Here is a 16,881-nt window from a genome sequence, read left to right as displayed (position 1 = left end):
AAGAATTGCTGAAAGCTTGGTTTTACAACGAACAATTTTCAGAAGCCTTAGGTAAATTGGAAATGTCATGTTTATTAAAATATTATGGCAGTAAATTTTGATCAGGCTTTTCAAAAATATTTATTCTACTTATCTTACAAGAAAATTTTCAGAGAGATAACAGTCAACTTTAGGAAATGTATGGTGATTACTTCATACTTTGACATACAAAATCTTGTAATTTCAGAGCTAATGTGAAATTTTTGGAGATGTTCTACCTTTAGAAAAAGAAAAAATTGTGAGTCAATGACAAACTATAAATATCTAAAGGGAGACTGATGTATATTTAATGAGAGAAAGTATAAATTTAGCTTCCTGCATCCAGGAAAATTTCACTTTTTCAAGTCCCTTAGAAACAAATCATATTTATATCGTTTATTCATTTTTGTAATTTTTTAACTTTTCAAAGCACTTTCAGTCCATGATTTTTGTCTTATTCATACAACAAAATTAATATGTTTGTGAGGTACAACTGGTAAGTCACTATCATCTGACAGCTGAGGAAATTGAGGAACCCAGCATGTAACAGATCCCCTTAAGGCACAGTAAAAGCTAGTGAAAACTGCTGCCACGTCACCTTATTCTCTTCCGAAATGGCTTTTCTCTACACACCTTAGTGCAAAAAATAGAACTCAACTCTAGCTAGTTCAAACAGATAAGGCATTTATTAAAAGATGTTCTGTGGCCCCAAATCTCCAGAAAGACCACAGAGGCAGACTTGGAGACAACCCAGCCTGGATCAGCACCTGAGTTAGAGCTAGTGACCACTCTGGGGAAGACCCACTGTCTCTGTGAGCTACACAGTATATGTTGGATTCTGGAATATAAAACTTCAGTTGCTGTGATCATAAAAGACCCACTCCTCCACAGCCCCTTCAACAGACCAAAAGATTCTCTGTAGCTTCTGCTTCATCGTTTTGCTGTCTTCTGAAATAGACACTTCACTGGGGAGAACATGATCAGCTGTCAAGGTCACTCATCTGAGCCTACATTCATAATGTGGGAAATCTCCCAGACATAAAAATAAAGTTCAAAATGAATCGAATAGCCTCAACATGGCAAGATACATCTCACAAAGTTTTCTCAAAATCAATGTGAGTGCTGTAGATTGATTGAATTGTGTCCCGCAGAGTTCATATATTAGAAGCTTAATCCCCACTGTGACTGTTAAGAGGGTGGGAAATCCTACAATAGTAATTGGAAGATGGGGCCTTCAAAAGGTGATGAGATTATGAAGACCAATACCTACTGAATGTATTAATAGTGGTGGCCACAGGTACGGTTCTGAGGTCAGGACCATGCCCAGAAGAGCACGTGAGTCTTTCTCTCTGCTATGTCATTTTTTGCCATGTGGGACTTCTGCATTGCTCTCAAGCCACCACCAAAGAAGACCCTCTCCAGATGTGTCCCCTGGACTTTGGACTTCCCAGATTCTGAAACTGTAACCAATAAATTTTGCTTTCTTATAAATTAACCAGTTCCAGGTATTTTGTTTTAAGCAACAGAAACGGACAACTACAGTGAGTCACAGAATTACTGTGGTTTGGGATCTGAAAGGGATTTTTCAAATTACCAGTGTTTTTAAGATATTTAGGCCATGACTCATTGCAGGGCCATAAAATCAATGTAGTGTGCTCTACAGTTTTAAAAACTAAAATAAAATTAAAAATACTAATATGCATTGCCCTTAGTGAAGGTAAGTATTGTTTGTTGAAACCTTTGTCCTCATTATATATGTGTGTATATATTCACACTAGGGGTCTTCAAAAAGTTCAGGAAAAGATTAGTATTACCTTTTAATTCTGTTTTTCTATGAACTTTTTGAAGTACCCTTGTATATGTACAGTACATATGTAGTATATGTCTAAGTGTCCTGAACTAAAATGTATTTCTTACTTGAGTCATGGTTAAAAAATTTTTAAAAAATATGAGTCAAATACAACTTCTTCATTTTACATATGACAGAGAAAAATAAGTCTCAGAGAAGTCGAGTACCTTGATCTGGTTGTTGATGTAAAGGAGGAAGCAGGTCACAGCCAATCTCTTAGTCCTATACCTCATTATAAGGACATAATCTACCAGCTAGAAGAATAGTTCCCATTTTCTGTGTAAATATATTCCTAGCCCATATTAGCCCTATTATGATTAAATTTATTTTATTGATTAGTGTCATACTCTGGCTCTGTTAGAATCCTGCCAACATCGCCAATTGTAGTGCTCTTAATCCTATTCATGACACCAATTGTAAAGCTACATGACCACGCCAGTTGTCGAGCTCTTTTACCTGCCTGTAATCCTGCCGACTGGGCAAATGGGCCAATTGTTGAGCTAAGGCTGGGTCTGAAGCTCACAGACCCCTCAAGCCCATTCACAGACTGGGTCACAAACCCTTCACATGCCAGGCTGGGTCCCCAGACCCCTCATATGCTAGGCTGGGTCCCGAGACCCCTCACATGCCAGGCTGGGTCACCAGACCCCTTACACACAAATCTATAAGCTAGGTAACCAGCAAACAGGCCCTTGGACGCCATAGGTTGGAAAGCATGGCTGTGCCACCAGGTGGATGCCTGAGGCAGTAAACTCCAGCCAAGGTGGTGGTGCCACTCAGGTGCACTAACTCTGCCCAGACACAACCTATTCACAACAAATGCTCGGCAAGATTCTGAATATCTGAGGGGCCCTGACCATTTTCCTATATTTTCCCAACAATTAATATATCACAAAAATACTGTAAATTTTATAGTTTGGAGTTAGGAATTAGGCATTAATTAATGGTCATCACTTCCTGTAGTTTATACTAGTCTTAACACCATTCTGTATATTGGCTTTGGAAAGACAACTAATCTGTGTTATTTTAAAGATTTTTTTCGTGTTGGCAAACATATTAAGAATTGCAGGAGAGACATTGGAATAGTTATAAACAAAATTCTTTTTAAATCCTATTTTTAATAAATAGAAGGGGTTTTAATGGAAACCACCATACTGAATGAAAACATATCATTGAAAATCTTTCTTTTCTTGTTAGTTCTTCACTATTTTTGTTTCTATCAAAACATCAAATACATTTTCCAAAGAAAGTTTCCATGATTTGAAATAAAATATGAAAAACAAAAAGGTTTTTATCAGTTTCTCTATAATGTGCCCAATTAATGATGCATCTACATTTTAAGATTTTGAATTAATAGAACAAAGTATTTAAGCTTCATGAGTACTTTTATATTCATGGGTAAGAATTATATAAATAATAGGTAAATATTTTCAAAATAATATATATTCTATTTTTCCAGACCTCATTTTAACTGAATTTCTAAAGAGTCTATCTAAAAATATTTAGTCATGTTTGACTAGAAGCCCACGTTTAAAAAAAGAGAGAATAAAAAAAAATTTAGTCACAAGCCAAAGATTTGTCCAGCTTGAAATACAGCTTTATATTCAATGAGAATGATCGTCTATTTGCACTATTGATGTACACCATTGTATGTTTCATACACATAAGTTTAACATTAATATATCTATTGCAAACGTTAAAGCTTGTTTTTAGAATTTCGATGATAGTGCCAAAGTGAAGTAGAGAATACCAAAAATCAGTGAATAATAAAAATAAACAATTAATGACATATGATTCAAAGAATCCCATTTTCTATTATGTAGTCTTCCATCTTCTACCAGAATACTCAATAAAAGCAGAATAAAATGTACAACACTTTTGTAAAATGTGCCCAGAACCTATTGGTTCACACAGTGCCACATTCCAGATTTTGAGATGAATTTTAAAAGTTTGCCTTTTCACCACTGATCAACATTTTTCGAATTCCCACTGAGCATAGAACATACAGTTGTCCCTCGGTATCCATGGGGGATTGGTTCCAGGACCTCCCAGGATACCAAAATCTAAGGATGCTCAAGTCCCTTATATAAAATGGCTAGTATTTGCACATAACAGATACGCATCCAGTATACTTTAAATCATCTCTAGATTACATATAATACCTGATACAATGTAAATACTATGTAAATAGTTGTTATACTGAATTATTTTTTAATTTGTATTATGTTTTATTGCTGTATTGTTATTTTTTATTGTTTTTATCGAAATATTTTTGATTCACAGTTGGTTAAATCTGTGGTTGTGGAACATGCCGATACAGAGGGCTGACTATACTTTATTATTACAATATGTTGACTCTTTACATGTTCTGTAGAAACTTGTTTTCCTCATAAAGCATATAACTTTAACCAAAGACAACAAGGAATTTTTCTTGCCAAAGACATTTTTTCATCTACTGAGTGGTTCTTTGACACAGGATACTTACTATGACACATCAAATGTGCATGTGCAGAAGCTGGTCAGGTAAGGCAAAGAACGAAGATGAGAAAGTTATCAGGGGTTTAGTGCAGTCATTAGAAAGCCCTCTTCTTCCCAGACTAGTTTGTCCTGCTCAGTGAAAAGTGTTTTATTTCATCCGTCTCTTTCCCCAACAGCCATTTAAAATAATAATGAAAGAATTAAAAAAGAAAAAAAACCCCACAAGATATTTACAGTAAATAAAAACCTGTCACCACATGGGGGGAAGGTGATGATACTTTCCTGGGCACGGTGTATGCTTGTTGACTATGGCACCAAACCTACTTCCTTCAGTTGATCTCTTTTACCAGCAATCAGGACAGTTATTTCCCTTAAATGGAAAATTCCATTACCATTTCTCTGCTAACTTATGGACAGACAGCTTTTTCCAATATTACTAATCCCACTGGAAGAAGATGGTTATAAACTTCCTTTTATGCTATGATCCATAGTCAGTTGCCAAAGCCCTCCGAAGAACACTAAGTATTAGTGTTTCTCAGGACATGTTGGTCTACGCTCCATTTGATTTCATGTAAATTTAGAATAAAATCTGGTTGTCCAATTTTTATTTCTTGAGGTACTTCTCAAGAAAGTGGGAAGCTAAAAAAAATTAAAAATGTAGGACTGTGAAATTTGCTTGAAAAAATGACAACTAGATAGTTTTAAATAAACTCCTTTTATTTGCTCTTATTAATATTTTAAGTTAAATATTTTGCCTACCAACATATCTAGTTAAGAAACAGCAGACCATTCCTGCATATTTCTTAAAAATAGAGATCTTTAAAAAATTTTATTAATGACGTTGTAAATTGTAATACCTATATATTTGGTAAGGGTACAGTGAAATAGATGTCCATATGCACTACTGGTGGTGGCATAAACTGCTACCACCTTTCAGAAAAGGCCATTTGACAATATGCATCAAAAACCTTAACATGTTTGACCCTTTGATTCAGGAATTTGACTTTTAGGAATTGAGCCTAATGAAATGTATAATATAATGAAATGGACAAACACATCTGTACAAAGGTGTTCATCGCAGCATTATTTGTAATACAGAAACACTGGGGACAACATAAATATAGAATAACTGGGGACTGGTTGATTTCCCAAATGGCAGGCTATTCATGCAATAGATTACCACATAGTCATCAAGAACTATCCCATTCGAAGTTAGTATATACAAGCAAAGAAAGAAATGTTAACAGTTGTTATCTCTTAGCGGTGGTTTTCCAGGTGACTTATTTCCTTTACTCCTTTTTGTATTTTCCAAATTTCTTTCAGTGAACATCTTTACTTTTAAAACAGACTTAAAAATTCATTTGTTAGTAGTATGGAGGAAAGTGTTTTTTAAAATTATAGTTCTGTACAAATGAACTTTAATGCTCTCTTTACTATCATTTTATCTTCCAAATATTTGCACCTCTATTTGCTTCTTACATATATTAAAATATGGAGTCAAAAGAGGTGTCATTCTAGCTCCCCTTTCTTCCCAAATGAAATTCCCCCAAATAAGACCACCATAGTCTCAATATTTTATTCACTTACGTTCAATTTTTCTTAATAATTATAATTCGTTCTTTTGAAGTTTGTATGTCCCTGTCTCTGTGTTTAATCTGCCCCTTCACTGTGCTGATAGGGACACATCTTCCACCCTTAAATCCCACTAGTCTTCTCCCTTCACCTCCCCACTCCTGCTCCTCCTCCTATATTCCGGAGAGTGTATTTAATGCTTTGCTCTTCAGGTTCTTCACTATTCAGAAAGTAGCATATAAAACAGTTACCTTTATTCATATTTATAAAATCATTGATCAAAAAGTCCTCATTGCAACAATTTCTATACAATGTCATGTAACCAACAACTGCAATGTGGAGGCAGTACACATTAAGGGCTCTCAGCCTGTCGAATCTCTGATACTCCAGCAGCCTCGGTGCCACGTCAGGAAATAACAAGGGGTCTACCTCTCTCTGGAGAGCAGTGTTTCACCTTTCTGGGGCAGAAGTCAGTAATCACATTCCCAAGATCTTCCCAAGAGAAGGAAAAGAAGGAGTGGAGGGAGAGCAGGTTGCCACACCCACTTAGGCACACCCGCATAGACTAACCTCCAAATTAAAGCTGGGGAGGTCACCTGCGTCGACTTTAAAAGTGCTCAGAGTCCTGATGCGAACTAAATGAGCGCAGACTTTGAGGGCATCTGTTGTGGGTTTTCCATCTTTCCTTCTCTGTCTTCTCGCATCTCCTATTGTTTCCCTTTGCCCTCTCCTTTCCCTATTTTCTACGTCCTTTGCTCAGCAGTAGCACTACAGGCATTAACCATCGTTGACCCTTGCGTTAAAACAGAATTTGGTAGCCAGCTCTCTCCTTGCCCCAATGAAAGCAGGTATGTTTAGGTCCGTCGGAGTGTAAAATTCCTCTGCTATCAAGTCACTTTAAAGCACATGTAGCTAAAGGGCACCTACATGTGCCAAGATGCAGTGGGGTTCAAGATGAGGACCCTGGCCGCGTCGCACCATCTTATAAATCGCAGGGGAGTGGAAAGACGTGAGAAAGCTGAGCAGTGGAATGAAGCCCAAACTAAGCAAACTCAGACGCGCAAGCGCGTTGCTCACAGCAGGGTTCCCGAGGCCACACCACAACGCCTGCGCACAGAATCCGGGATGGGCTGGGGAGAGGACCGGAGCCCGCGGGCCTTGGGCTCGCATCGCCGTGGCTCTCCATCGCCTGCGAGCTCCGCCTTCTCCAGCTGCTTGCCTTTCCAAACAACCGGGCGCGCCGCTGGCGCTCTCCGTCCATTGGCCCTTGGCCTTTTCCGTTTCCGCCCAGCCCTCCAGAGTCCACCAATCAGCTGGTGCGTTTGGGTAAGGGGCCACCTCCGAGGCTGTCGCTCCGGCTTCGCTGCCTCCCGCAGCTGCTGCCTCCGCTGCTGCCTCCTCCTTCCCCACCTCCTCCGTCAGGGGAGCGTCTGCGGGGGCCTGAGGGGCGGCGGCGGCGGCGGCGGCGATATGGAGCCGGGGGCCGGCGGCCGAAGCGCTGCTCGCGGGCAGGGGGCCGGACCCCCGAGCACTCCGCCGCCCCCGGAGCAGGAGCGGAAGCTGGAGCAGGAGAAGCTCTCCGGGGTGGTGAAGAGCGTCCACCGGCGGCTCCGCAAGAAGTACCGAGAAGGTAAACAGCGAGCTGAGCGAGGGGGGAGGGGAGGCGTCATCACACTCAACCCCTTGTTACCCTCCCCTCCCCCAAAGAGGCCACCATTAAAACCTAAAGGAGCTGCACGTCAGCCCCTGCGAAGGCCGCTCTCCCAGGCCCGGTCCGAGTCCTCAGTCGGCGTCAGGCGCGCTCCTCCCGCCCCCTTTTCTTCGAGGGCCCTTCGGGAGAGTTCCGGGCCTGTGGAGGAACTGAGTCCCGGCCGCCCCCAAGCCCCTGTCCCCGGACGCGGTGCTGAGAGTGTTGTCACGACACACACACACTCAGGGGGTTGGGGGATCGCTCATTGCGAGAGACGCGAAGGTAAGACACGAAGACAGGGAAAATGCATTCGTTAAGGACAGATGGAAAGAAGCCTGAGTTGCCCCTCTCTCCCTCGCCCAGTCTGTTCCCTTCGCTGCTCCGACAGAGCCGCTTCCTAGTACCGCACTGCTACGGCCATGCCGAAGCTTCCTCGCGCTGGCTTCCAGGGCTGCGAAGTCAGCAGGCCTTTTAGCTGACTGCACTTCACCTAGTTGTAAGAGCGACGGGCTCCGTCCCTACGCTCAGCCCCCATTCTTCAAATGCTTGATCTTAGTGTTTATTTAGGCGGGCGAGGAAGAGATCTGGGTCAGGTTCTCAAAGTACTGTTTGATTTTGAGTGGTCTAACTGCTAAACCTGCTAGAGACACAGATGCCGGTGATGCCGGCCGTCGGTGGGAACCTCCTGCATGGAAGATCATAAGCAAGGGGAAAAGCCTTGGTAGCTTTTGCCTGTGTCTGAGGAGTGTTGATAGTTGGGAGTCTGCAGTTATTCTTGGCATTTTCAAATATAGGCTTTTGGATAGAGTTATTTTGTAGGATTTTCACAGTGAAAATTCTCACTGTTTTCATGCGCTCAGGAGAAATTTCTTCTGCGTATGAAAATGGGGGTAACTTTCAACTAGCTCTCCCTTTTACTTAATTGCAAACTGAAAAGTCAGCAGCCTTCTAGTGTTAGTTAATTATTTAGAAGCAAATTTATTACAGGGAAGGAACAGAAACATGTATGATCATGTTACTTTTGATTTATATACACATTTCAGTTACTCTAGAAATTTAAAACTAAGTGTCTTTTGTTCCTTTGAGTGTAGTTGATGTGTTTCATTTTTCAAACTTGAAATTCCAAGTTTTCTTTCCTTGGCAACTCAAGCCTAGCTTTTCTCAGAGGCTGCTTAAATAGTCCTAAAGATGGCTTGTAGTTATTGTTTAATAGGTAGCAAGAGAAAGAGGCTTTGGGGGCATAGATAAGATATCGAATTTGTTTTTTAAAAGATGCTTTAAACCCAACCCACAATTTATTCAATAAAATGAATAGTTACCATAGCAACAATTGCATCATTCTTGATATTCAAAGAATGCACTTACATAATGGCATTCACTGTAGATTTTTATGTTATTTGGAGAAATGAGAAAATATGGACACACTTTCCTGCAATTTATCATGCTTTTTTTTTTTTTTTTTTTTTTTTTTTTTTACAGATTTAACTAAGTGCATCTTTTTAAGGAAAAGAAATGGCTAACATATGATTCGGTCTCCATTTTTACCTCTTTATAATAATTTCATTATTTTTCTTCATTAGGTTCCACTTTAATTAACACACTACTAATGTCATCATTTCTTCAAGTGTTGTTTATACTTGCTTAGTTCCCACATGTTTAAACATGTTTTTAAGCCCAAGTATTAGCCATGGAACACTTGTTTTAATGAGAATTGATAGTTGGAAATTACCGGAGCTGGAATAGATACATGTAGTACATAAGTGAATGATCTAGAGTGCTTCTGGGCAGGTAAAGTCCTGGCAGTCTAAACATTTGAATGAGACTGTTCTTTAAGCATTTTAATGCCCTGAATCCACCAGTGATCTGGACTTCTCTAGGCTTTGCACTAATGATATAGAAAGCCCCATCAGTGAACTAGCAAAATAAATGACCTTAATGAGTATGCCTTTTCTGCCTTTATTTCTGCAATATAGTCCAAATAGTAGTTTTAAAATAGCCGTCTGTGGAAAAGTCTGTATACGTAATCCCAAAGAAATAATTTTTAGTGTTTCACTTTGGGGACTTAGTATTGTAATACTGATGATGATCCCTAGACTGTAAACATATTTTCAAGTTCATTTGCAAGTTAACTGTTATCACAAGAAATAATGTGAACGGTGCTTTGGTGCTAAGCCAGCCTACAAAGGCCTATTTAATAGGTAACATACCTGAACTATAGTACTAATAACTATGCAAACTATATGCCTGATAAGCAGACTCATCTATTGCTTTTTAGAAAATTCCTGCATTTCACCTCACATCTACAGTTTAGAATCCCTATCATTAGAGCGTAGAAATCTGTCAGCCAGATTCTGGAATGGTGATTTAAACTAGCTCCATTTTACAGATTAGTGAGCTGAGTCCCAAAAAGATTAAAATGACTTACTTGATGTTTGGGTAGTTCATCATTAGTACTATACATATTTTATGGAAATGATAGGTTTGTCCTCCCAATTCCAAGCTTAATGTTGCTGACTCCAAATATTAGAATGGGAGGGAAAGTAGGAAGTAGTAAGTAGCCCTAGAATTTGCATTAGGAAAGAGGATAAAAATGAATGAGAATGGGTGATCCATGGGTATGATTAGCTGAGTTGCAGCTATGTGAGTTATGGGTTTTTGGTGGGGAGATGGCAGGGAAGGAAATAAGTTGGGGTGGAATGAAGAAGGAGGCAAAACAATCATTGAATAGTAAGGACAGGAGTGAAGATTAGATAATAAGTGTGGGATTGGAGAATAGTTATTTCTCTTATTTCTGGTAGTGGAATTGAAAATGAAACAGGAAAAAGAAAGAAAATAAGATTTTTCTGCTGTGGTGGGGAAAGATTTCTCTCCACTGTTCCCCAGTCTTATTTGTCCAACTGATGGTGATGAGCAGGCTTGGGGTGGGGGTCAGTAGATATGGTTGTAAAGACTAGTGGGTAGATTTAATGCAGTCTTTTACCACTTTTCCCTGCTCCATTCCATTTTACTGCCTGTCCTGTGTCACTACTTAGAGATTCTGTGCCAATCTGTATGAGTAAAGTGAGAATTGGAGATAAATGTCAGTGTTCCAGGCAGTACTGATACCTGAAGTAGTTACTGAAAGAAAATGGTAGGGAAATGCCTAGCAGTGGTGATGAGAAGGGGTGTTTCTTGTGTCAGCCATTTATAGATGAGACAGTCTTTTACATTGAGTTTATATAAATGGAAATATGCTTGCACATATAAATGTTCTCTGTTTTTGCTATACTGAAAATTTGAAATTTCCACATAAACCAAAAATATTTCAAATATATCATAAGAGTTGTAGACAGCCTTTTAATAAGAGACAGCTAGATTTGCTTTCCAAACAGGGACTTCATTGTGTAATCAGATGTGCCTGATAATTATATATCAAATTGAGAACTGAAGTAGAGCCATGTGTATTTTCAGTTGTCTTTGTAAGATTTTTTAACATAATCCTATTCATATGAACCCATTCCTATAATTATTGTTATTATGCCTGGCATTTCTTTTTCCAAACTTAAAATGTTCATGTAAAAATTCCAAGAAAATGTAAAAGGCTGCAGTTGTCAGGAATAAAATACAATCTCCATTCCATCTAGTTTTGATTTTTTTAAACCTATCTTTACTTCAGGAAATATCATCAATTAATTCTGTCCCTGAATTTACTTACTTTACATAGTGAAACATGTTAAAACAATTTATCATGTAAACCCATGGAGCTTATAAATCAACCAGAGAAAAATAAAAATATATACTGAACTGTTTACAGGTATTCTCAAGGTTATGGAGTTATGGATGATCTTTATACTTTCCTGCATTAAAAAATGAATGTTATTAGTAGCAATGATAACATTATAAAAGCAGTTAAACAAAATAGGTTACTGATTCTGAAGCAGAAAGGGAGAACACAGGATAGGTTGGTTCTGTAGACTTAAGTCCAGGAAAAAAAATGGTGTTATAAAGGTTAACAGTTGTGAGAAGCATTTTAAGAGTCAAGGACTGTGTAGCCTAATTTAGATGTTTAATCCTTATTATTCAAATTATTCTTCATAGTTTGAGACAAAGGGTGAACTAGAATAGCAATTTAGGATAAGCTGAAAAATACATTTGCAATTGATTATTTTCCAAAACAAGGGAATTGTGGGAGATGGGGGAAACCTTTGAATCAGAAGTAATTTAAAACTAAAATCAAAAAAGCCTAAAAATGAAAAATGAATGTAGTGGTATTTTTCTTGAAACAAATTGTTTGAAATTGTTTTAAAAATTAGGATAACAGACTGTTTCTAATTAAAAAAATTTTTTCCAGTGGCCCTTGAACACAACTGCTTTAAAATACTAACTCCATGACCCCAAGAAACTTTGAACATTTTCTCTTTGAAGTGAGGTTTTGCTCTATTTTCTTTTTATGTTTTTCCCAGTCACACCCATTCTGATATAGAATGAGAGGGGTTTTTTTTGTGATAGAATCTGCTTAATCAGAAAAATAAGTAAGGTGAAGACTCCCCATAGAAAATCTTGTTCACTTTGCCCTAGGCAAGTTTGAACTGCCATTCCAGCAGGGAAAAAAAAAAAAAAGAAAGAAAGAAAGAAAGAAAAGAGCTTAATAATCAGTAATACTAAAAGATAAAAGGAACATGGACACAGTCATTTTAGTGAAGGGCACATAGGCTTGCAATGTATGTTAGCTATTTGATTGTGTTATTATTAGTTATCTCTATGATAAGATATCTTTTTAGGGACTTTTTGTGTTTTGAAAGATACACTAAAAACCAAAAAAGTGTTGGTGTAGATCCTTTGAATGTTTTATGGAAAAAATAAAGCAGCAAATGTAGTGGTGCTTTGCCTTGGTTCCACCTCACTGTCATCTTTGGAACTTTGTGAAACACAGGTATCTATATTATTTAAAAGCTCCATAGAGTGCACAGTGGACAAAGATGTTGAGGAACACTGAGCCAAAGTATGTAGACTGGTAGGAAGGAATCTAGAAGAAAGGAGACTAATTAGGAGGCTCCTATATTAACCTGATTTAGAGTTGATAATGGCATAAGTAACAGAAGGGATCATAAAAATAGAGAAAGACAAAGACTTTGGAGGTTAGATTAAGCAGTTTTCATGACAGTAAGAGGGAAGAGTCAAGGATGATGTCCAGATTTCTTGCCTGGGAAACTAAGTAGCTGTTAGTATCCAGTTTGGAAATGTGTGTGTTGGGTAGGAGTGAGGGCAGGAAGAACAGGGTATGTAGGCAGGTTGACTGGTTATAGCGTTGGTGGTAATAACTTAGTGTGGGACGTATCCTTTTGGAAGTTTAGGATTGGAAGCCCTCTATGTGGAGGTGGAAGCTTTGAGGATAGATAAACCACCCATTGGAGTGATGATAATGTGTAACTGAGGATAGCTCCTTAGAAGACACCAGTAGTTAGGGGTTTGAAGGAGAAAGTGGAGCCATCACAGAAAACAAGGAGTACTCTTATACCCACTGCAATTTATGCTTCATTTACAGTAGAGTGAAGGACCTCATAGTGACAACTCTAAGTTCTCAAGGAAAGGTAAAATTATGTTTATTATGCGTTGTTTAAGAAAACAGCAGTTTGCTTTGATTTTGAAAGATTCTCATTCTCTGTTGGCTTAGGTGCAGTGTTTTTGTTTTCTTTAATATGTGTACATAATGTTGGCATCTTTAAATCATCCAAGGCAGTGGTTCTTTAACTTTAGTGTGCTCTGGAATCTTCTGGTGAACTTTTTATAATGCTGATTCCTAGGCCTAGAAAGCAATTCAATGAGTCTGAGATTGGAGCCAAATTCTGATGCAGGTGATCGTTGTACCACTTTTTGAAAAAACACTGAACTAAGGTTTTTCTGTTGCAGAGAAAAACAGAGGACTTTGATGCTAAAAACCGAGCTTGTCCCAGTATTCTAATTGTTTTTCACTTTCGTTCCTTACTCATATGTGCCTATGAAGTACTTTATTTCTGTAGTAAAAGTACAGTATACACAAGTGAAACCTCAATTGAGACAACTGAATAAGTCTGTGATTTTTCAATAGCAAGTATTCTTGTTACACTACTTGTAAAAAGTTGCTTGTTTTTAAGGCACAATATCAGTATAAGAAGTTGTCTTTAAATTTCTCCATTAATATTTCTGACATATATACTGATTTCTTATATTAGATTTCCATTTATTTTGTTGCCATTTCTATAGAGGAAATAGTACACCTCCATTTATTATCTAAATAATTAAGGCAAATTTGTCACATATTTCCTGTTATAACTACATCTCCTTGCAATATTTTAGTAGCTTTGAAAAATCCAGTGCTTGGAAACACTTCTTCTGTGATAGATCTAAGGATTATTTACCATATATAATCAAAATAAAAAATTAACTTAGGATCATACAGCTCTGTGTACATGGATAGCATTTACAAGAGAAATTTCACACATTGTTCAAGTCTTAGTAATTGACAGTTGGGTTGAAACTCTCCTGTTTTATTATCAAACAGTACTTTTGGAGCTTCCATTTTTATTAGTCATTGCTCATTACCAAAAGTAGCAGGATCCTTATCTTCTTCAAGTAACATAAATAACAGTAGAGGTATTAACTATAGCTATTCTGTCTTTATGTCTTCAAGGTAGCATTAAGGATTGGATGGCTCCTGGACATTATCCCTCACTTCCACCCCCACCAGTTTAAGTAGTCTTTTCTAAAATGTTCATCTTTAAATTAGAAGTAGTGATACACAGGCAGTTTAACAGAATAAATTAGAAGTAGTGATATATGGGAAGTTTAACAGCATAATGTTTTTAACAGTTTATTATTCAGATTTTCAATATTATGGATTAATATATCAGATTATCAATTAATATATCAGATTATCAATATTATCAATATTAGAATCAGAGATCTTCAGGTCACTTTGGAAATCTCATGAATGGTCATTTACACCAGTTTATTAGAATGTAAACTCCTGAAATAGAGATCTGGGTTTAATTGTCACTACTCCCTCCCCATGAACACACTTGTATACAACAGCTAGCACAGAATCCTACATAAGTGCCTCTACATAAGAAAGTGCCCATTACCTTATGCTTCTGTAGCACAATTGTGCTTACCTTTATAGTGTTTATCATTTACCAGTTTGCTTGTCTATCTATCCCATTAAACTTAGTTCCTTGAGTAGAACTCTGCCTTTTATCTCTGTATCCTTAGTACCTAGCACCATGTCTCATAGATTTAAAGCACGTTCTAAAAAGAAGCTAATATAAATATTTACAGATAGTTGAGTTTAATATTTTTATGTTCTTAACTTTTAAATATTAACTTTTGGATACAAATCTTTTCTAATGAACTTATGCTCATATCCTCTTAAACTGTGTATATTAGATTAATTTTACTCCCTTTTAAACGGTTCATATTATTCTGAACATTTTATTTTTCTATAAACAAAACTGTAAATATAGGATATAGATACTGTAAAGTGCCCTGTCCTTAACAAACATTTGATAAATGTTTGTTCAAGTGTAACTTGCTTTACTCTGCCATACACAGTGAATTCTATTTCTCCTCTTATTATCTGCTACTCCCACTTTCCTACCAGTTGGTTCCTACCAGTTGGTTCCTACATACCAGTGTAAGCCCAAGAGTTTTTTAAAAAAAGGTTTTGTCAGTCCATAGAAAAATGAGAACCAAAAAGGATATTGTAATGAGTGTAATGTGTGTCTCTGTTGGTATTAAAAGATGGTAATAGTTTCGTGTATTTGTGTATATTTACTTATACGAGGGGGTCTCCAAAAAGTTTATGGAAAGATTTGTATTTTCATTATATTTTCCCACAAATTTTTTAAAGTACCCTCATATTTGTATACCCTAACTTCACAGATAAAATATTTGCAACCCCAATGTCAGTCTCTTCAGTGTCGGAGATAAAATTTGTACTGGTTGCAAAATGTAACATCTGAGAACCACCGATGTACTTTAAGTATAGATATACTGATGTCCATTGCAGGGTTTATTTTAGTATAGATGGCTTATCCCCCTCCCTTTAGAGGAGCGTCTGAGTATCTCCTATTCCCGTTTATATAGAAATTCCTCTACTTAAAACAAATTAAGTTCCAGAAGGCTGTTCACAAGTCCTTTTGTTTGAAAGTTCAAAGTTATACTTACCTGGCAGGGGAGATACCATGATCATGAAAGTTCAAAGTCACACCAACTAAGTGATCTGTGTGGTCATACACATCAATAAATTTAACTTTCACAAGGCAATAATAACATATTGATGATATTGATTCTGACTTTTTTTATTCTTTCCATCTCCCTTCAGGATGTATTCAAAGACTTTGGCGTTTTTTTAATTAAGTGTTTTTTTTTTTATCATAAATAAGTTTATAAGAGGCTGCTCCAAACATAGAAGATACACCATGAACTAGATTCTGTTTGTAGATATTGAGTTTATTCCATGTATTGTTTTGGTTTATAATTAAATTTGACTCTTTAGGTTGCCCCAAGCTTCACTGATCTCTATATTATTTCACCAGGTATTTGAGTTTACAGTCTTGCCACAAACAATTGGTTTTGAGCCATAGCTGCACAGTGGATTCATCTGGGGAGCGATAAAATAAATGACCAGTTCCCACTCCAGACCAGTTAAGTGAAACTTCTGGGTGATTCCAATGTGCAGCCAGAGTTGTCAGCCAGAGTTGAGAACCACTGCCAGAAATCTAGCAAATAATACAGTTGAAGAGACTAAATAGCTGCATTTGACTGACAAAAGACCATTTGTTTGTGGTTAGTAGAGTCAGTGTACTTTGTTCTAGTGCAAAACTTTGTATCTATCAACATTGAAAACTAAAAACTCAGGAAGAGAGGGAAGTGGTATAGTGGTTAAGAGCATGACTTTAGCATTCGACTTGCAGATTTGTTGTGTAACCTAGGAAAAGTTACTTATTCTCTCTGTACTTCAGTTTCCTTATCTATAAAGTACAATATCTGCCTCAATGGGTTAGTATTAGAATTAAATGAGTTCGTATTTGTGAAGTACTTAAAACAGTGTCTGGCACATAAGAAAGCACTAAGCTTGTAAAATACAAATTAAAAAAACAATAGACTTGTATCTGTAACTGTATTGCCTTGATACATCTAACGACCATAACAGTGCAGATAAGATGGCTCCTGGAATTTCTACCTAGACTCACCTGCACTCCCATGTTCATCCCAACACTATTCACAATAGCCAATAGATAGAATTAACCCAAATACC

General features: G+C 37.4%; 1 protein-coding gene across 1 annotated transcript in view; it reads left to right on the top strand.

Annotated features, from left to right (window-relative positions):
* Positions 1-7,277: 7,277 nt before the first annotated feature.
* Positions 7,278-16,881, top strand: part of LOC103594953 (chromosome unknown open reading frame, human C7orf60) — a 70,931-nt gene continuing 61,327 nt past the window's right edge. The window contains exon 1 of the mRNA XM_008578254.1: positions 7,278-7,547. Within this exon, the coding sequence (XP_008576476.1) occupies positions 7,388-7,547 (160 nt within the window). The 5' untranslated portion in view covers positions 7,278-7,387. The remainder of the gene's footprint in view (positions 7,548-16,881) is intronic.

This window comes from Galeopterus variegatus, unplaced genomic scaffold (genome assembly GCF_000696425.1).
Source record: "Galeopterus variegatus unplaced genomic scaffold, G_variegatus-3.0.2 Scaffold1651, whole genome shotgun sequence".
NCBI lineage: Eukaryota > Metazoa > Chordata > Mammalia > Dermoptera > Cynocephalidae > Galeopterus > Galeopterus variegatus.
The sequence above is the reverse complement of the archived record's forward strand: the minus strand, read 5'-3'. Positions and strand labels throughout refer to the sequence as shown.